The sequence below is a fragment of the Cyprinus carpio genome, chromosome A8, assembly GCF_018340385.1.
Source record: "Cyprinus carpio isolate SPL01 chromosome A8, ASM1834038v1, whole genome shotgun sequence".
In the NCBI taxonomy this organism is placed as follows: domain Eukaryota; kingdom Metazoa; phylum Chordata; class Actinopteri; order Cypriniformes; family Cyprinidae; genus Cyprinus; species Cyprinus carpio.
Genome location: NC_056579.1, coordinates 802,988 through 824,226, shown reverse-complemented (window position 1 = coordinate 824,226; position 21,239 = coordinate 802,988). Strand labels below are relative to the sequence as shown.

The window sequence follows — 21,239 nt, the reverse complement described above, 5'->3', positions numbered from 1 at the left end:
GCAGTGTAAATCCAGACTGAGTTCTGTTGGGTTTGCTCTTGATCTCTCAGGGTTTGTGTCCTGCTGTTGTCCTCCTGTTACATGGCATTTAAGATCGTGTCTCTTGAGGAACGTCTGACGTCTCTCGTGTCACTGGAGTTTCCCAATAAAAGGTAAAGACAAAAGTGATTTAATAGCTTAAACTTTAATTTATTATAAATTGCATTTTATTTTTTGGTTAAGCAGAATACCAGAAACTCTAAACATACCAGATTCCAGTACATCATCAAATCTTTGTAAATATATATATATATATTATAATTCTAATGTTTTATGCTTCATATAATCTATTTCTGTTGTTATCTATATATATTAAATATCATATAACTAAACACTGTATGTGTGGTTATGATTCCAGAGATGAATATCAAAGCCTGTTTTCTGGAGATACAGCGGAGATCTACTCGGTTCTTTCTGCAAGTCTTCTGAAGCTGGAAAAGGTTTGTCTGTGTGAACACATCTGAACGTCTCAGAATGGGAAGGATTTGTTTTCTGAATCAAACATTCATTGTAATTGATCTATTTGATGAACTCCAGCACACAAACGCTGCACAAATGTGCTGAAAATGTCCTCACCCTCAGTTCATCCCAGATCAGGATGAGTTTGTTTCTTCATCAGGTTTGTAGAAATGTAGCACTTCATCAGTGTCTCAGCAATGGATGCTCTGCAGTGAATGGGTGCCGTCAGAATGAGAGTCCAAACAGCTGATAAAAACATCACAATAATCCACAAGTAATCCACAGCACTCCAGTCCATCAGTGAACATCTGGAGAAGACAAAAGCTGAAACAAATCCAGCATTAAGACGCTTTTAGAGCTGTTTAAACACTGCTTGATCTGTGCAAATTTCTCTCCTGATTCAGACCAGAACACTTTTTCACTGGAGGTAGTGTTATTATGGAATATGGACTCATATTTGAGTTGAAAACGTCTTAATGCTGGATTTGTTTCAGCTTTTGTCTTCTCCAGATGTTAACTGATGGACTAGAGTGCTGTGGATTACTTGTGGATTATTGTGATGTTTTTATCAGCTGTTTGGACTCTCTTTCTGACGGCACCCATTCACTGCAGAGCATCCATTGCTGAGACACTGATGCAATGCTAAATTTCTACAAATCTGATGAAGAAACAAACTCATCCTGATCTTGAATAACCTGAAGGTGAGGATATTTGATTTTTTTTGGGTGAACTCTTCCTATAAGCGTTGTGAAGATAAAAACACAGTTGGTTTAAATGTGATCACTGACAGTCAGGAGCTCTTCTGAAGAACACAATCATGCTTTTCCAGATCCACAGAAACCTGCAGAGACTGCTGGAGACCGTGTCTGAGGTCTGAATGAAGGTCAAACGGGCCTCAGAGGAAAAGACATGGAAATAAAAGCCGTTCCAGTCAATGTCATGATGTTTTTAGTGACTCCTTCAAGAAAATTTAATCATCATCATAAGTAGAACTAGTAATCATTGGCTGTTTTTTACAAACATTAGACGTCAAGCATGAGATAAACATTAGCTGAGCCAGTGTTTCTGACTGAACTGTTTAAACAAATGTAAATAAGCCTGATATTTGACTTTGTATGAATAGACTGTACAGCGATTCTTGCTGAATCTCATTAGATATACAATTAAGATACAAATGAAAAACTGTGTATAATTGTCATTTGGAGTGAATAAAGTTTGTGTCATCTCTGAACATTAAGTTGTGAGCGTTGTGAGCCAAACCGGACCTGATGATTGTGTGTGTGATTATTGTGATTTAATGATGGACAACCAGCAGACATTATTCACAAAGAAACACAAACCCTGCTGTTTTTATTTGTCTGTACGGAACAGGATAGTGAGGGAGGCGTGGGGAACTAATATGAAGAAAAACAGAGCATAATGATCATATGAGAAAAGACAAAGCGGTTTTCCTGATCCCGTGTGCTCGGAGACACAATGTTCTTCTGAGGAGGAGGTCTGCGAAGGATCTCTTTCAGCTCTGCATTGTAAAGAGTGAGATTGTGAAAGAGCGTGTTGTGTTATATGCTAATGTGACTGAATGTCATCACTCCTCTCCACAGAAAACCATTGTTTCTCTCTGATCTGGAATGAGATTGAGGTTTTGAGGATGGAAATACTTCATATCGTTGACTGTACAGTTCCCTTGTTTGCTTTTAACCAATATCATATGATTTTAGGTTTAAATGTGTATTCATGGAAAAGTTTTTAGCTGCTTTTTAATCACTTTCTGCATTAAAAATGATGATATTCCTTTGATTAATAGACTATGCACTATTTTAGATAATCTGTACTGTAGCAGGGCTATTATACTTAACTTTAAAAGTAAAGTTAAAACCATTTCGTTACTTGAAATAACTTAAATGTTTATTGAAACAAAAAAATAATTTTAAAAAAAATGTATTTCAGCTAGTTGCCATTGCAGCATTTTCACTTTAATTCAGTTTAACTTGATGTACTAAAATAACTAAAACCAAAATTTAAAAACAAATTTATAAGGAAAGGAAATTACTAAAACTACTGTACTTTTAATCAGAATATAAAACATAAAAACGGATTCAGAATATTAATAAAAACTATAATAGCATCTCAATGATACTAAAATAACACTGCAGCAGGATAGTGTTAAAATGCTTATATCATAAATAAAAGCAAAAATAATGCGTTTTTAATTTATTAACATTAGTTAACATGAATTAATACTGAACAATAATTATGCAGCATTTATGAGACTTAGTTAATGTTAATTTCAACATTTAGTACTAATGGCTATTTTTAAATTGAACTTGTATTTTTTTTTACCAATGCGCTGTGAACATGAACGACTGTACAAATACTATTAAATGATATACAAGCTTTATTGTTCGCTGTTAGTTAGTCGCAGTATGTAACCAAGCGCGTCTGTGTTTCTGCGCGCAATTACGCGCCACTCGTGACGCGCGGTGACGCACGCGAAAACATGAATGAAAACGTCAGGAATCAACTGATTTCATTCTGACCCTGAACTTAAACACGGTTTCATCAAAATATATTTTTTGAGGGGACGAAAGCCAAATCCAGCTCAGACTTGTGTCTCTCTGCTGTCAATCAGCGGCGCTCGGTCACGAGTGTGGTTACGTCTGACTGATTCTCTGTAGTAACTGATGAACTGTTACCGGCGCGCCCCGTGATTCTCCATCATCTCCATCATGTCAGATCAGCCCTCATCTCCTCCAGCCGGACACAAACCCGCCCTCCGGGCGCCGGGGTCCTCTCAGAGCCGCTTCCAGGTGGACCCGGTGGCGGAGGCGGCTGCGGCGGCAGCAGCGGCGGGCGTCGCTCCTAAAACTCCGCCGGGATCGCGCTCCTCCACCGGTGAGGAGTCCAAGGGCCGGTTCCGGGTGGTGAACTTCTTAAGCCCGTCTGACGCCGCGCCTGACGCGGGTGTGAACGGAGACACGGTGCGGAGCGAGGCGAGCCTGCACTCTTCCACCGGAGGTCTCAGTCACTTCTCGGACACGCACTCCAGCACGTACTACCTGCGCACCTTCGGGCACAACACCATCGACGCGGTGCCCAACATCGACTTCTACCGGCAGACCGCAGCTCCGCTCGGGGAGAAGCTCCTGCGCCCGTCGCTGTCGGAGCTCCACGATGAACTCGACAAGGTTTGTGCTGCATTCATCTCTCAGCTGAAGCTCTCACTGATGTACTTTTATTCTGTGTGTCTGTGGTTGATCTGTGCACTTGTTGCTCGAGCTACAGGTGACCGGGCATGTTGTCACACGGTTTACTGGGTTTATTTTAAAGGCAGTTTCTGTGCAAACACACAACTTATTGTCTACAAAAATGAGGTAAATTGTAAGAATATGAACTTTCTGTTTATTAACACAATACTACATTTTAATATAATACCAGTTTGAAATACTGTCAGAAATTAAATCTATCGCTTTCAAGACTAAAACCATAAAAAAAATAATTAAAGAAGATAGGCCTATCAGGACTATATATATATATATATATATATATATATATATATATATATATATATATATATATATATATATATATATATACAAACTTCATAAATATAACAAAAAACACAACAAAATATACTTAAAATTAAACTAAAACTAAAATCAAAACTGAAATAAAATTAAAAAAATTAATTCAAAATTATTAACAATTACTAGGCTTAGTGACACTAAAATCAATGACACACTGCTCTCAGTACATCTATATTTTAAATGTATTATATTTAAAGGGTTTCCATCAATAATTAAAACTGTTATACAATAAAATACAAAGCAATTCATGAAACAGCAAATGTGTAAAAGGTAACTTCCAGTCCACATACTGTCCTATCGCAATAAAGGATATAAAATGCCCCCCAAAAATAAAATAAAATCTATATAGATATTTTCTAAAAAACAAAAAACAAAAAAAAACAATGACTAATAAAAATGACAAAAACAGAACAGAATTATTATATCTCTAATAAAATGAAAATGAAAATGCACGATACAAAAATGACCACTAATTCAAAATATTTAAAATAAATTATAATAGTACCTCAATGAAAGCCTATAGTAAATTAACAGCATATCTATATTTGAAATGTGTATGTGTAAATGTAACTAACAAAATATCAAATCATCACTTTTCCTCACAGAATTCTGATTCAAAATGAATGATTATTAATGATTATTTGAAACCAACATACAAAACATGCACAGCTAGTGAACAAGCTTTTATAACTCAAACTCTAGCTCTAGTGCCTGTGACAACTAGCCCCGGTCTGATTTCCTATATGAAGCCCATTGTGTTGTTTTCTCTGCAAGCACTTTATTATTTAAAATGACATGCAGCATAAATGTGATATTAAAAGCTGTCATCAGATCATATTCAGATGTGTTATTGCAGTATGAGTGATGTGTGTAGCAGCTGATTCATCTGTATGTTTCTTGGCTGTAAGTTGAGTGACTTGTGTGACATCAGACACACACACACACACACACACACACACACACACACACTTGTCCTCAGACAATAGTCTCTCTCACACACACACCCACTCCATGCAGCACCATGAGCGATCCGGGTCACGCCACAATGTCAGCGTGTGACCCGCACATCTCTGTCAAAGACCCAGTGTCCCCCGAACATCACTGGACACACAGGTTTGACAAAGCGTGTGTGTTAATCAGGAATCACACAGTAAAACAGCTCAGCTCAGAGTTAGTCGTGACTTAAGGTGAGACGCTATACAGACATAACCAGTGTTTACATGCACTGCTCAATTTTGAGGTTGATTTTGCTTCTATATCAAATCTCTTCTTTCAGACTAATGGAAAAACAAACAAACACACATTTAAGTGTTCATTTCAATGTGTTTCATTTGATTGGGTCTGTAGATTTCAATCTTTAAAGAGTTTTTCTCTTACAAACACCAGACTTTACGGTTTTATTCCTCTCTATATTCTTAAGGTTTGTTCATATTCCATTCACACTGATTTATGCATAATTTTATTCCTAAGAACATGATGAAAATGTGCTTGTTTTCTGTCTCATGATTTATGTGATAAAAAGAGAAATCCTAAATCCTCTTTGGAAAAACCTTTAACTCTAATATGACAATAAAATAAAAAAAAATTATGAACCTGGCGTTATGCAATATTCAGATTCATGTGCTGGAAATGTATTCAAATGAATGCATATTTAACTAGATTGTGCCTCATTTGCACATTTAAATGTTGTATTTCAGAAATCTTGTAATATAAAACAGTTTCTGTTTAATGTGATTATTCACCTGGTGAGATCTGTGCTGTCTTGCCTTAGAGTTTGACGTAAAATCAAAGTGCTGTCAAAGTCACAACCTGCTGTGAAGCTTAATGCACTTTCTTTTCTCAAGCACTTTGAATTTAACTCCTGATGAAGAACATCTAGCTGAAACTCTAAAAATTCAATGACACAAAAGGTTCTGGCAAATTAAATGCATGGAAACAAACAAGTGAACAATGACAATAATGAAATTATGAAATTATAAATATTATGAATAAATAAAATATTATTAAATAAAATAAAAAATAAAAGTCTCATTTTAATTTTGCTTAACTTGTACTAAAATAACTACAACTAAAATTGAATTTGATATACATATATATGTGTGTGTGAGTGTGTGTGTGTGTGTGTGTGTGTGTGTGAGAGAGAGAGAGAGAGAGAGAGAGAGAGAGAGAGAAAGAGAGAGAGAGAGAGAGAGAGAGAGAGTAACAAACAAGTGAAATGATGAAAATTATGAAATTATAAAATGTAATGAAATATATATATGTGACCCTGGAGCACAAAACCAGTCATAGGGGTCTATTTTTCGAAATTGAGATTTATTCATTATGTGTTTGTTTTTTTATAATATTTCCATTGATGTATGGTTTGTTAGGAGGACAATATTTGTCTGAGATACAACTATCTGAAAATCTGTAATCTGAGGGAGCAAAAAAAATCTAAATATTGAGAAAATCATCTTTAAAGTTCTTAGCAATGCATATTACTAATCAAAAATTAAGTTTTGATATATTTATGGTGGGAAACTTACAAAATATCTTAATGGAACATGATCTTTACTTAATATCCTAATGATTTTTGGCATAAAAGAAAAATCGATAATTTTGACCCATACAGTGTATTGTTGTCTATTGCTACAAATATACCCCAGCGACTTATGACCGCTTTTGTGCTCCAGGGACACACACACAATGAATAAATTGGAAGGTTTTAACTTTAAACCATCTGAGAAATGAAGTTACTCAAACGGAAATATTGCTCTTTGTCTTCTGTATATTATATAATAAGTCATAGTAAATGCTCAAGTCATCAAATGTCACATATCCTGACTCTGGACTCGTGTGGTCTTGTGTAGGAGCCGTTTGAAGAGGGATTCCCCAATGGAGAGGAGCTCACGGCCGCCGAGATCATCACAGCCAAAGAACTGTCCGAGTCTAAGGGCGGCACGGTGAAGTTCGGCTGGGTCAAAGGAGTGCTGGTCAGTCTGACCTCTGACCTCTGATCCATCAGCACACACATACATAACACTAACGAATGCTGCTGATGCTGGTGATGATTGTGTGCAGATACGATGCATGCTGAACATCTGGGGAGTGATGCTGTTCATCAGGATGTCGTGGATCGTGGGTCAGGCGGGCATCGGTAAGATAACTGACCAGCAGCACTGATCCGGATCAGAAGGAATGGTAGGTCACAGACTGTGTTGTGTTCCTGCAGCTCTGTCCTGCGCCATCGTTCTCATGGCTATTGTGGTGACATGTATCACTGGACTCTCAACATCAGCCATTGCCACCAACGGCTTCGTGCGCGGCGGTCAGTGTGGTATTATATTATATTCATAACCATAATTGTATTATGTAAGTTGGGGATGTACATGCTTAAAATCAAGGATAATTAAGATTTGAACGCACCTGAATGTAATGCATATCTGAAACGTTATTTTTATTTGTTAGAAATAACGTTAACAGTTCAAATAGCTAGAGAATATATGTTTTTTATATGTTTAGTTATTTTTTATTTTGTTCAAATATATATATATATATATATATATATATATATATATATATATATAGTTCTTCTGAACTTTCTATTCATCAAAAAACCTGAAAAAATTATACTCAGCTGTTTTCAACATAATAATAATAAATGTTTCATAAAGCAGCATATCATCATATTAGAATGATTTCTGATGATCATGTGACACTACTGTTTCTTACTTACTACATAACTGATAAGGAATTATTGAAGAACTAACAGGTAATTTTTCATTAACAATTAACTCACTTCTGTTAACTACTAAGGAAGATATGTTAATTAATCAGTATGTAATACAATTTTACGACTGTGTTAAGTAACAGTTAGCTAATCAATAACTAATGAATTCTGTCATACCTCCTGAAGAACTACTATTAATTATCTACTAGTTAGGGTTCAAGAAAAATAACTATGAAGTAACTATTAATGAACAGTTATACACAATAACATTGAATTGTGACCCTTTCATATAAATGTTATTAGCAGCAGTAGTAGTAGTAGTAGTATGAGAGGTTTGCCTGTGTAGTGAATTGTTTTGTGAGTGTGTTTTGAAAGAAATCAGCTTCTGGTAGGAACCCCACCACCACTCCAGTGCCTTGTGATAACTTACCTTAGTTTTTATATTTTATTTACAGTACTGTATGTGTGCTTCATCAGCATATACCATATTACTATTAATTCTATTTCTGTATGTAAGGCAAAGCCTGAGGAAAAGTGAAAATACAAGTAACCAATTAGTAATTAATAAAGAATTATCAAATAATTCTGCAGGACTTATTTCGAACCTGAAACAGGAGGCCTGAAAATATTGGGAACCCATTAGTATTTAACAAAGAATTATTAGATAATTCCTCAATAATTACTTAGAACCTGAAACAGTATTCTAAAGTGAAAACATAGGGAACCCATTAGTAATTAATAAATAATTATCAAATAATTCTGCAGGACCCATTTCGAACCTGAAACAGTAGGCCTATTCTATAGTGAACCCTTTAGTAATTAATAGAGAATTATCAGATAATTCATATTTTATTCCATTTTAACATTTATACTGCCCACATTTTATAATCAAAAGTTAAACAATTAGAAGCAAACAAAATGCAAATTTCATTTCCATTAAAGGCTAATAAGTGTACTGTAACAAAGTTGCTACTGTAGCAGTACTTTGTACTTGTCCTTTTACTCAAGTAATTTTGAAAATGAACAGGCCTACTTATAATTTTACCTGAGTAATATTTTATTGGGGTATCTGTACTTTTACCTAGGTACTTGATTTGTGGGCCACAGCCTGATTATTATAGTGATGATTTGCGTATAACTGTTCATTAGTAGTTACTTCATAGTTATTTTTCTTGAACACTAACAAGTAGATAATTAATAGTAGTTCTTCAGGAGGTATGACAGAATATATTAGTTATTGATTAGCTATAAGCTATAGCTGTTACTTAACACAATCATACAAATTATATTACATACTGATTAGTTAACACATCTTCCTTAGTAGTTAACAGTAGTGAGTTAAGTCTTAATGAATAATCACCTGTTAGTTCTTTAATAATTTCTTATTAGTTATGTAGTAAGTAAGAAACAGTATTCTAAAGTGTTACCGACTGGAGTAATGATGCTGAAAATACAGCTGCACATCACAGAAATAAATTACAGTTTAACAGAGATAGAAAACAGTAATTTTAAATAGTAAAAATATTTAGTTATTGAGAGTTATTCTTCACTAACTGTGACTTCTGTTCTAATAGTTTTGGTTATATTTGGTCTAAAGTGAGGCGTTTGTGTCTGTGATTGGCTGTTTTCAGGCGGGGCGTATTACCTGATCTCCAGGAGTTTGGGTCCAGAGTTTGGAGGATCCATCGGTCTGATCTTTGCCTTCGCCAATGCCGTCGCTGTGGCCATGTATGTAGTAGGGTTTGCAGAAACCGTCGTTGAGCTTCTGGATGTGAGTATGAACACAAAGGCCTTGGATGAATGATGATGAGCATGACAGACCTGATGTTTCTTCATCAGACTCATGCATTAGTGTTTTTGGTCATGCACCTGATTTTCATTGTTTTTTTTTTTATGTACATGTCTGCTGTGGTTGTTTGAGGGTGATGGGCTGACATATAGCATCCATATTAATTCATTATGTAAACGCACTGTGTTTGTCAGAGTATAGACGCTCTCATGACGGATGAGATCAATGACATAAGGATCGTTGGCACGCTCACTGCCGTCTTACTGCTGGGCATCTCTGTCGCTGGAATGGAGTGGGAGGCAAAAGTCAGTATATTCCTACATTCACGTATCTGTGGACACAGAATTATATAGCTGTGCATGTTTAAAAAAAATTATTCTCCTGATTTGCATCCTAAAATCACATCATCTATAATCCACTTATCAAAATAACAAATGCAACCAAATGTCAAAAGTGTCAAAATGTTTCATTTAAAAGTGTAAATCAGGATTAGTCATCAAATAATGTCACGCATGTGAAAATGGGCTGAGAATTGATCAAATAGTGATAATCTGGCTCAGATTCAGACAGGAATCATGTGTTTGTCGTGTTTTTCTGCTGATTAAGGGAGAATAAAAGACTAAATAAGTGACTGTAAAAGCAAAAATGCTAAGAAATGCATCATATTTAATGAGAAAGTGTGACGTGCTCCAGCAAAACAGACACTATTTTTGGAATCAGCAGCTCAAAATTAGTGTTGGATTTCATTCAGTGGATATGATGCAGGTCGGTGTTATTTCTGCAGCTATTGTAAGTCACGTGATGTACTGATGTCTTTGACAGGCCCAGATTGTGTTAATGGTGATTCTTGTGGCGGCTATTTGCAACTACTTCATCGGATCCTTCATCCCCTTGAAATCAAAGGAACCTCAAGGCTTCTTCAGTTATAACGGTAGGTCGTCTCTACTCATCTGTGATCATTGATAATTATTTAAGATCTGTGCTGGAGGAACGGATCCCATGACATGTTCATTCCTGTGTTTGTCTGTCTCAAAGCTGCCATAATGATGGAGAACATGGGGCCAGACTTCAGAGATGATGAGACCTTCTTCTCCGTCTTTGCTATCTTCTTCCCGGCCGCCACAGGAATCCTAGCAGGAGCCAATATATCAGGAGACCTGGCGGTGAGGATCATTTACTCTCACAGAGATACCATAGGAGGACCATATAGAACCTTTCAGTGATCAGTTCTTAAAAGAACTGTTTTTCTTAGTGTGAAGAACAGTTTGAATCCACTATGAAGAGCCTTTAGTTTATTTGGATGTTAAAGGTTCTTCATGGAACATTGATGCCAGTAAAGAAGCATTATTTTCAAGAGTTCTGCTGGATTTTGGTGGTCATCACAGCTGATTTGGTCTCTCTAGGATCCGCAGTCAGCGATTCCTAAAGGAACTCTCCTGGCGATCCTCATAACTGGAGTGGTTTACATCGCTGTTGCCATCTCGAACGGTATTTGAGTGCCGTTCTTTCTCTGATTGTTGTCGAGTTGTGGTTCAGAAGTGATGTTTTGCATTCGCTGTGCTTGCAGGCTCGTGTATCGTGCGGGATGCCACAGGAGATGATAACGACACCATGGTGGGCTCGCTGGAGAACTGCACAGACGCCGCCTGCACGCTGGGATACGACTTCTCCATCTGCAAAGAGGGCGGCTGCAAGTACGGCCTTCAGAATGACTTCCAGGTGTGTGACAGCAACTGCAGCGACCAGATGTGCTCATAGTTATCATTATTTGGGAATGCATATGCTGATGTTCAGTGCTGGGGGAAGTTACTTTTAAAAGTAATGCGTTACAATATTGCATTACTCCCTAAAAAAATAACTTACTGCGTTATTTAGTTACTTTGTAAGGAAAGTAATGCGTTATGTAACTTTTGCTTTATGCTTTCTCATCTGGGCTTGGCTTGCTTGTTTGTTTTTAATATAAAAAAGTTCTATTTTTGGCAAATGTAAAATAGCGTTCACACCAAGGGCCCTATCATATACCCGGTGCAATGAGGCACCAGGTGCGATGCAAGTGTTTTTTTGCTAGTTTCAGCCCAACGCAGTTCTCATTTTCACGTCCTGCACCACGTTGTTTAAATAGCAAATGCATTTGTGCACCCATGGGCGTGCTGGTCTGAAAACGAGGTGCATTGTTGGCACGTTGATATTTTAAAGCAACTGAAATAGACTGTGCCATTTACCAACAAAAACCTGTCGTTAAACTAGCATAATGAATTCGGACTCACCCTAAGGGTGCACCATACGCTTTAGACCATATGTTTAGATCGTTAAAATAGGGCCTCAAAAGTGAAATGAATGAGCCTCAGGCTGAAGGAAATGTAAATTCACGTCTGTACAGTAGAGGGCGTCGGTCAAACAAACCTTTCAGCTGTGCTGCCATTCTGGATTACATGAAGAATAGGATGCACTAGACTAGAGGAAAGTTCAACACAAAAAAAAGATTCACAAATGCAATGTTTATCTAAAGTCATTTTTGATTATTATTATGGTTGAATTGGATCATCAAAGCTCAGCAGCAAAGACACTGTTTCATAAAATGGGATTAAATACATAAAGTATATTTGTGTAATTTCTCATACTTAATTATTGTAGTTTTCATCATATTCTGAGTTTGCATTTCATTGTTTTTACTGATTTTGAGGAAAACTGAATCTGTTCTTGTGTGCGTGAGATGAGATGAATAAATGCATGTTGACATTTAGTCTAGAACTACAGTAGCATCATGTTCACACGCACACACACACACACACACACACATACACAACACATCTGCACTCACTTCTGATTCTCTCAACATGAGCACAGAAGAGCTGTCAGTCAATACATGAGAAACAAAGTAACTGGCGTTACTTCCTTGTAAATTAAAAGTAATGCATTTACTAGTTACTTGAAAAAGTAATCTGATTACGTATTTGGCGTTACTTGTAATGCGAAGAGATGTAGTAACTCATTCAGCTTTACTGATGTTCTGTGATGTTTATGATCTTTCAGGTGATGAGTTTGGTGTCTGGCTTCGGGCCGCTCATCACAGCTGGGATCTTCTCGGCCACTCTCTCATCAGCGCTGGCATCTCTGGTCAGCGCTCCCAAAGTCTTCCAGGTCAGGACACATACAAACCTCCTTCTGAACAATGTCTTTAACTTTGGTTAAAAGGTATTGTAATTTGGATACTAGGTACCCAGAGTTGCTAGTTAATGGAGTTTTGTTCATTGCGTTTTCTAAAATAAATTAAAGAACTGACACTGACTTTCGTTCACTTCCATGATTCTGTGATATTTTCTCCGTTACAGAAATGACTACAAATAAATCTTGTGTGTTTGTGCAGTTATCATTAACACCAGATCAAATTTAGACAATTACATAAAGTGTTATTTGGCAGAATTCTTCATCGTCTTAAAATTTGAGGAGGATATTTGGTTTATTCCCGCCATAAATCTCTTTCTATAAAGTAAGCATCTTGAAATGCACATGGGCTTCATCCAAGATGCTCCATGCATCTGTTGATTTCTCTCTATGTGTGTGGATTATTTGTTTTTTTTTTAAAAAAACAGATGCATGCTGAACGGTGTGAGTCTCTGGTTTCAACAGCTCTGATAAGTAGCCTAATAATTAATGTGACGAGCACAAGAAAAACACATTAATTACCTATTTGCATCTGCTACACTTTTTTCCTGTCTGATTTCCTGACACTTTACCTGTGTAATTTTCTTATTTTTCCCTATATCTTCTGCAGTTGTATTTACTGTTTCAACAAAACAGCCTGATACAAAAGCTTGCGCTTTTTGATTTTTGTGCTGTGAGTAAATATAATAAGTTGCATATGGAGTAATTTATTACACAATCATCAGGTGCATCAGCGAGCGAGCATCATCATTTTGTTTGACGGGCATAGACAGGTTATGGTTATAGTCAATTCCAAGGGAATGCATGAACTGAAAGCATGGAAAGTTTGATGCATAGCAATGTAAATCGCTTTTAATTAAAAGTGTCTATGAAATGCAAAAATGATAAAAGACAAACTTGCATGAGAATATCCTATATATTTGCCAAATATTATATATCAGAGCTTCCTATGATCTTATATTGTTTAATATAACCTTCATTCTGTTCTTCAGGTTATCTGTTATGTGAGTTGATGGAGGAGTTTAATGTGTGTGTGGTTTTGTAGGCCTTGTGTAAGGATAAAATCTACCCTGGAATGCATGTGTTTGCCAAAGGATACGGGAAGAACAAAGAACCTCTGCGCGCTTATGTCCTCACCTTCATCATCGGCCTGGCCTTCATCCTGATCGGTGAACTACACCCCACTGAATGCTGACTTATCTGCTTACATGTTAATGACAGAGACTGTGTCTAAAATCCAGTGTGTTGGTGTTTCAGCTGAGTTGAACATCATCGCTCCCATCATTTCCAACTTCTTCTTGGCCTCTTACGCCTTGATAAATTTCTCTGTTTTCCACGCATCGCTGGCAAACTCCCCAGGCAAGTGTGAAGCAGGAATCCTCACTGATGAAACTGAAAATGAGCGTGGTGTTCCTCCTCAGGTCGCTGATACTGATGGTTTCATACATCATTGAGTAATTCACAGATCTCCGTCTAAACAGGGTGGCGTCCGAGTTTCAAATACTACAACAAGTGGGTGTCGTTAGCTGGAGCCGTGCTGTGCTGCGTGGTGATGTTTGTGATCAACTGGTGGGCAGCGCTGCTCACAAACGGCATCGTCCTGGCGCTCTACATCTACGTCAGCTACAAGAAACCAGGTCTGTTCTGTTTACAGTTCATTATGATTATGTGAAAACACTTTACAATAAGGTCTCATTTGTTGCAATAAAACTGAAGTATCGAAAGATCTTTTCTTCTGTAAAGATTTTTGACAAAGAAAACTGTACGACGGGACTTGGTTTATGCATCGTTTGTTGATTGGATGTTGGGATGTGGGCGTGGCTCTCAGAAGAGCGTTCCCTGCAGGGGCGGAGTTTAAGTACACTAAATGATTGGAGAATCCTGCATACGTCACCAGAGAGAAGATTCAGTTCTGACATTTATGAAAACATGACGAGGTCAAAACATGTTAAAAAGTGAGAAATTAACAAATGAATCATTCACAACAGGATCAATAATATGCTTTTTAAAAAGGTAAAAAATGCACGTATGAATCATTCACAATAAGATCAATAATATGCTTTTTAAAAAGGTAAAAAATGCACGTATGAATCATTCACAATAAGATCAATAATATTATTTTTTAAAAAGTAAAAAATGTACATATGAATAGTTCACAATAAAATCAATAATATGCTTTTTAAAAACTTAAAAATGCACAAATGAATCATTCAAACTTTTAGAAAATATATAGGGTGGGTTTTCAGTTCATGTCAACTTATGCAATGCTGTAAATTACATAATAAGCAATATAATTTTCACAGAATTTGATATATGTCTTTGTTCATGTTGGTTAATTAAAATGCTGTTGTTGATTGTTTGTTCGTGTTAGTTCATTAACATGTTAATGTAGCCTTCCTGTAGATCATGGAACTGGTCAAATGTATATCTTGAATTCAACGCGAGTCCCTTTGGATAAAAGCGTCTGCCAAATGCATAAATGTAATTGTGGTTCATGATAAAGGAATAGTTCATCCAAAAATGAAACTTCTGTCATCATTACTCACCCTTGTGTTAAAATTCTAACTTCTGTTGAACACCAAATAAGATATTTTGAAGAATGTGGGTAACCAAACAGTTTCTGGTAGCCAATGACTTCCGTAGTGTTTTTTTCCCTATTATGGAAGTCAGTGGTTACTAACAATTTTTTCAAAATATCTTCTATCCACAAGAAAGAAACTCATAAAGGCTTGGAACGACATGAGGGAGAGTAAATTATAGCAGAATTTAGATTTTGGTGTGAACTGTCCCTTCAACTAATGTGAGGCCTTTTTGTAAAGTGTTATCGCTTATGTTTTAAAGTCATAAATCACAACTGAGTGTCAAAATGCATCTTTCTGCTGCAGATGTGAACTGGGGTTCGTCGACACAAGCGCTGATGTACAATAAGGCACTAACACACAGTCTGCATCTCACGGGGGTTGAGGACCATATCAAGAACTTCAGGTGATCCACAGACAGATGCTGTCATCTGTGACTCTATTGAGACCCAAAACCTCTCTGAAATCATTTTTCCCACAGGCCTCAGTGTCTCGTAATGTCCGGATACCCAAACTCAAGACCGGCGCTGCTGTATCTAGTGCACGCCTTCACCAAAAACGTGGGTTTGATGGTCTGTGGCCACGTGCGCACGGTTAGTAGATTCAATAAACATTTGACGCATTGCAGTTATGAGCAGCTACACAACCGAACATGCACTTGTTCTTGTATTTTCCCACAGGGATTCCGTAGGCCGAACTATAAGGACATGATGAACGAGCAGGCCCGCTATCAGCGCTGGCTCCTGAAGACACGAATCAAAGCCTTCTACACTCCTGTGTTTGCTGATGATCTCAGACAAGGAGCCCAGTATCTCCTGCAGGTCAGAACAAAGAGCTCATGTAATGAACTCAATCAGAACGTCTTTAAAACTATGAGTAAACCTGATGTTGTTGGGATTCACAGACTACTGGTTTGGGTCGCCTAAAACCCAACACATTGGTGTTTGGCTTTAAGAACAACTGGAGGGACGGTGAGATGAAGGATGTGGAAACCTACATCAACACCATCCAGTGAGTCTGACTGTGTGATGCTCGTCATGTCTTCACCTTTAAGAACTGAAATCTTCATTTGAATGATGCTGTGTGTGTTTCAGTGACGCGTTTGACCTACAGTTCGGTGTGGTTCTCTTGAGACTGAAGGAAGGTCTTGACATCTCTCACATTCAAGGTGGAGTTTCCTGGCCAAAGTGGGCTAATCGTTTGAGTCTTTTCATCAGTGATTTTAACTCTGCTTCTGTTGGTCTTTCTTCAGATGAATTTCAGACCTCGCAGGAGAAAGCTCCTGGAATGAAGGACCTCTTGGTGTCCATTAACATCAAAGACTTTGACAGCGATTCCTCAAAACCGTCATCTAAATCCACCAGCTGCCAAAGCAGCCCGCTCATCTTCAGAGGTCAGAAAACCATGACGTGCTGCACGGTTAAAAGAATAGTTCATCCAAAAATAAAAAATGTCCTCAAGATTAGGACGAGTTTGTTTCTTCATCAGGTTTGTAGAAATGTAGCACTGCATCAGTGTCTCAGCAATGGATGCTCTGTAGTGAATGGGTGCCGTCAGAATGAGAGTCCAAACAGCTGATAAAAACATCACACTAATCCACAAGTAATCCACAACACTCCAGTCCATCAGTTAACATCTGGAGAAGACAAAAGTTGAAACAAATCCAGCATTAAGACGTTTTTAACTATATGGATTGCAGAGCATCCATTGCTTAGACACTGATGCAGTGCTACATTTCTACAAACCTCATGAAGAAACAAACCCATCCTGATCTCAGATGAATTGAGGGTGAGAGCATTTTCAGCAAATTTTCATTTTTCTGGGTGAACTACTCCTTTGATGAGTGTTTGTGTGAAGAGAGTAAACCGTAAAAAGACTGAACTCAAGTCTTTGTCCATTTTATTGTGTTCCCATTAGAGCCACTCCAAATATCCTCCAGTTCATGAATTTCCTCAGGCTTCCCTTCAATGTATTAATGTACAGATTTGGGTTCTTCAGAACGTCAGACTCAATGCGCTCAGGGATTAGTCCTGATCTTGTTCTTAAATTCATGATGAATGCTAATTCTCCACGGAATTGCTTTTTGTGTCTCAGATTTCTGTATCTGGTAAGATGATGCTAATTTCTCCTCTCTGACGATGCGTGTGTGATTTCAGACACCAAGAAGCCTCCGATGCAGCTCAGTCCTGCAGATGAGAAACTTCTGGCTGCCAGTCAACAGTTCCAGAAGAAACAGAGCAAAGGAACCATTGATGTTTGGTGGCTGTTTGACGACGGAGGTAAAGAGTTATTTCCATTTCAGTGTAGTGTGATTATTGTTCTCTGTGATTTTGTAGCTTCAATAAATGACGCTGATTGATTACTCTTTGTAGGCTTGACTCTTTTGATACCATATTTGCTAACCAACAAAAAGAAATGGCGTGACTGCAAGATCCGTGTGTTCATTGGAGGAAAGATAAACAGGATTGATCACGACCGCAGAGCGTGAGTATTGCGTTGAATGTATTTTGTTCATTTGCTTGGTTTTATAAAGAAGCTGAAGCCTTTAGATCTTACGTTTTTAAGTTCCTGAGGAATTCAGTCGGTGTGTCAGTGTGTTTGACTGCTAGTTTAACAAATAAAGCAATTTAAATAATGTAGATTTAGTGAAAACTACTAAAGCTTTTGCTCTTGCACAGAATGGCGGCATTGCTCAGTAAGTTCAGGATTGACTTCTCTGACATCACTGTTCTTGGAGACATCAACATTAAGCCAAAGAAGCACAAGTAAGTTTCGATCCATTGACTAATACTGAGCATGTTTTGCTCCGATATCCACAAGAAATAGCTGTTGTTTGATTCTGTGCTCAGTAAGAAGATGTTTGAGGAGATGATCGAGCCGTACAAACTGAAGGAGGATGACATGGAGCAAGAAGCCGCTGAGAAACTGAAGGCTGAAGAACCCTGGAGGATCACAGATAATGAGCTGGAGCTCTACAGGGCCAAGGTTACCATCAGTTACTCTTCAGGAGATATGATGCTCTTACATTGCTTTGATATGGAGCTCCGCGTGTCTCTGATGTGTCATCTGAACAGTGAGAACTAATCAGAAAGACGACTTAAGACGTGGCTCTTCCGGGAGCACATACTAACCAAACTTATTTGGATAGATCTTATTTAGAAGCAGTTACATTGTTTAAAGAAAAAAAATACCGGAACCGATTGATTTTTTTTTATGATGATTTGATCTGCTAATAGTTCTTAAATGTTTATATTCTTCAATCAATGTAGACTAAACAACATAGGAACATACTGAATTTAGATTTCAGAAATGAGGTTTTAGTTGAGTTACTTCTGTTTAAGTTTGAATGTGATGAAAGAGAAACACTGAGGACCACAAAATAATACAAAAACAAATAAACAACATTTCTATTGTGCAATTTTCACTAATTGCACAAACATAGTGTGAACGGTGTAGTCTGAACAAAAGACTCTTAAGAACTGATTCTTTTTAATGAATTAATTTAAAAGACTCAAATCTATGGAAGCCTGTTTCCGCCACTGAATAAAACATAAATCATGGTAGTTGTGCCTTTTTATATTTGACTTTTTTTCCTCACAATTCTGATGACTTTTCTCAATTTCTCAATTGAGTTATAAAGTCCAATTCTGAGGGGAAAAAATACTATTTTCTTACAATTGCATGTTTATATCTAACAATTCTGACTTTTCTCTCGCAATTCTATTTTCCTCACAACTGCGATTTTTCTTGCAATTCTGACCTCTTTTCTCAGAATTGTCTAATTCTAATAAAAGTTAGAATTCTTAGAAAAGTTGGTTTCTGTCTAATAAAAGTCTAATTCTAAAGAAAAAATACAATTTTCTTACAAATGCATGTTTATATGTCAATACTGACTTTATTTCTCAGAACTGTGTTATAATCATGCAACTCTGACTTTATAACAAGAAATTGCAACTTCTGAGGCAAAAAAGTCAGAATTATGAGTTTATATCACGAAATTCTGAGAAAAAAAAGTCAGAATTGTGAGACAAAAAGTGGCAATTAACTTTTTCATTTTTTATTCAGTGGCAGAAACGGGCTTCCATGTAAAACAGTTTCAGACTACTCAAACTCAGTTGAAGTGGTTCTAAAAGTCATTTGCATCCTCAAAAGTGAAATCCTTACAAATGTCCGTCACTATTAACAAAACAGATTTGAACTGGCAGTACATTTATGTAGAAATCTAGAGAATTCTCATGTTATACAAACAGATATAAAGAACTGGCCATTCACACAGAACATGTTTTTCCATTCCACTGCACTACTTTTCCATTGTTTTCTATATAAAGTGCAGTGCTCAAGTTAAAAGTCAAGTCACCTTTATTTATAAAGTGCTTTATAAAATACAGATTGTGTCAAAGCAGCTTTACAGTGTTAAACAGGTTTAATTCAGCTTCTAAAAACACGTCTCTAGACCTTGCATTTCTTCCCCTCGTTCCACTGCCCATGCCTCGCCTTTTTGCTTTGATCTGTGTGAACGGCCCCAAATAACGTCTGAAATAGCATCAACATGTGAGTGACATCAGTTCTTACTGTTCCTTCATTTAGTCGAATCGCCAAATCAGACTGAACGAGCTTCTGAAGGAACACTCGAGCACAGCCAACCTCATTGTCATGTAAGTACTGACCACACATTTAACACAGAAAACACTTCATTTGAAAGTAAGTGGCCCTTATGAAGCACACAGGTGCCTTGATTTGATTCATCTGAGCATCTGATTCATTTGGGTTTGACAGAACCATGCCGCTCGCCAGGAAGGGGACGGTGTCCAGCGCTCTTTACATGACCTGGCTGGACACGTTAACCAAAGATCTGCCGCCGATACTTCTTGTCCGAGGAAACCATCAGAGTGTTCTGACCTTCTACTCATGAAGAGAATGTGAAGTGACTGTGTTACAATCAGTATATTTGGATATTGACCAGATTTGTTCGCTGTTGCCAAATCGACTTACAGTATATTTAATATATTGAGCTGAAATAACCAATGCTACAGAACAGTTTACTTGTAGATATTTTTAATGTAACAACACTTACCTCTAAAAGAGCAGATAAAATGATGCTTGAAATAAATTTGAATGGGACAGTTCACCCAAGAATGAAAATTTTGTCATCATTTACTCAACCTCAAGTTGTTCCAAACCTTCAAAATAGCTTCTTTTCATACAGGTTTGGAACGACATGAGGGTGAGTAAATGATGACAACATTTTCATTTTTGGGTGAACTATCCCTTTAATGTACATTTTTGCACTAACACTCCGGGGATAAAAGTTAAACCCCTTTATTTTTCTTAATCCAGAACATTGATGCGATTTTTCATTGCCAAGCCTGAAAGGAAATTCTTGCCTCCTACAGTCAAACTCGCTCTGAACATATGTGAGCTTATCTTCATCAAATCTTCAAACGCCGTCTGTCCACACAGTCTCTATTCAGGCTGCTGTTCTTAGACGCTATCAAATAGATTAATACGAACCTACTAATTCTGATAATTCTGGAGAGCGTGGGTTTGCACGTGTCTTAGTGCCATTGTAAATGTTAAAAAACACTGTTCTAGACAAGAGAGACATTGAAAGATGCAATGCATTAAATAAATGGCCTTAATTTTAACTATGTAATTTGTGTTTTTCGTGCATTATTGTATCATATAATATATATGTATATTAAAACAAATTGCAGTTTTGCAGTGCCAAAGTTGCAGCTATAAACTGTGAGAAATGCTTAGTCGAGGTAATTGGAAATGCGACTGCTAACTAATGCAACAAATGCACATATGCCCTTTTTACAGTATAGTTCATTGCACTTTTTTTTTTTACTTTTAATTTAATTAATGATTTAAATAGTTTGAGTTGAAGCTCCAAACTGAGCAGAAACTAAAGA

General features: G+C 37.1%; 2 protein-coding genes across 2 annotated transcripts in view; both read left to right on the top strand.

Annotated features, from left to right (window-relative positions):
* LOC109065087 (GRAM domain-containing protein 2B) overlaps nucleotides 1-1,729 on the top strand; it is a 9,583-nt gene extending 7,854 nt beyond the window's left edge. Inside the window, exons 12-14 of the mRNA XM_042761514.1 lie at nucleotides 51-152; nucleotides 398-479; nucleotides 1,328-1,729. Coding sequence (XP_042617448.1) covers nucleotides 51-152; nucleotides 398-479; nucleotides 1,328-1,375 — 232 coding nt within the window. The 3' untranslated portion in view covers nucleotides 1,376-1,729. The remainder of the gene's footprint in view (nucleotides 1-50; nucleotides 153-397; nucleotides 480-1,327) is intronic.
* A 1,291-nt stretch (nucleotides 1,730-3,020) lies between these two features.
* Nucleotides 3,021-20,977, top strand: LOC109083255 (solute carrier family 12 member 2-like). The gene is made up of 26 exons (XM_042761513.1): nucleotides 3,021-3,683; nucleotides 6,932-7,054; nucleotides 7,143-7,218; nucleotides 7,294-7,389; nucleotides 9,423-9,562; nucleotides 9,775-9,885; nucleotides 10,403-10,511; nucleotides 10,616-10,743; nucleotides 10,984-11,068; nucleotides 11,148-11,299; nucleotides 12,614-12,721; nucleotides 13,791-13,914; nucleotides 14,003-14,104; nucleotides 14,227-14,382; nucleotides 15,631-15,730; nucleotides 15,806-15,917; nucleotides 16,005-16,145; nucleotides 16,229-16,335; nucleotides 16,419-16,492; nucleotides 16,577-16,717; nucleotides 17,481-17,603; nucleotides 17,697-17,808; nucleotides 18,003-18,089; nucleotides 18,174-18,309; nucleotides 19,912-19,979; nucleotides 20,101-20,977. Exons 1-26 carry the CDS (start codon nucleotides 3,225-3,227, stop codon nucleotides 20,234-20,236), a joined length of 3,306 nt encoding a protein of 1,101 aa, XP_042617447.1. The 5' UTR covers nucleotides 3,021-3,224; the 3' UTR covers nucleotides 20,237-20,977.
* The last annotated feature ends 262 nt before the right edge of the window (nucleotides 20,978-21,239 follow it).

Bases quoted from the DNA above. Each gene is read 5' to 3' on its own strand.
- LOC109083255 (XM_042761513.1), top strand. From the start codon at position 3,225: ATGTCAGATCAGCCCTCATCTCCTCCAGCCGGACACAAACCCGCCCTC. The intron at 7,055-7,142 runs GTCAGTCTGACC...GATTGTGTGCAG, and splicing joins GCTGGGTCAAAGGAGTGCTG to ATACGATGCATGCTGAACAT. The intron at 10,744-10,983 runs GTGAGGATCATT...TGGTCTCTCTAG, and splicing joins ATATATCAGGAGACCTGGCG to GATCCGCAGTCAGCGATTCC.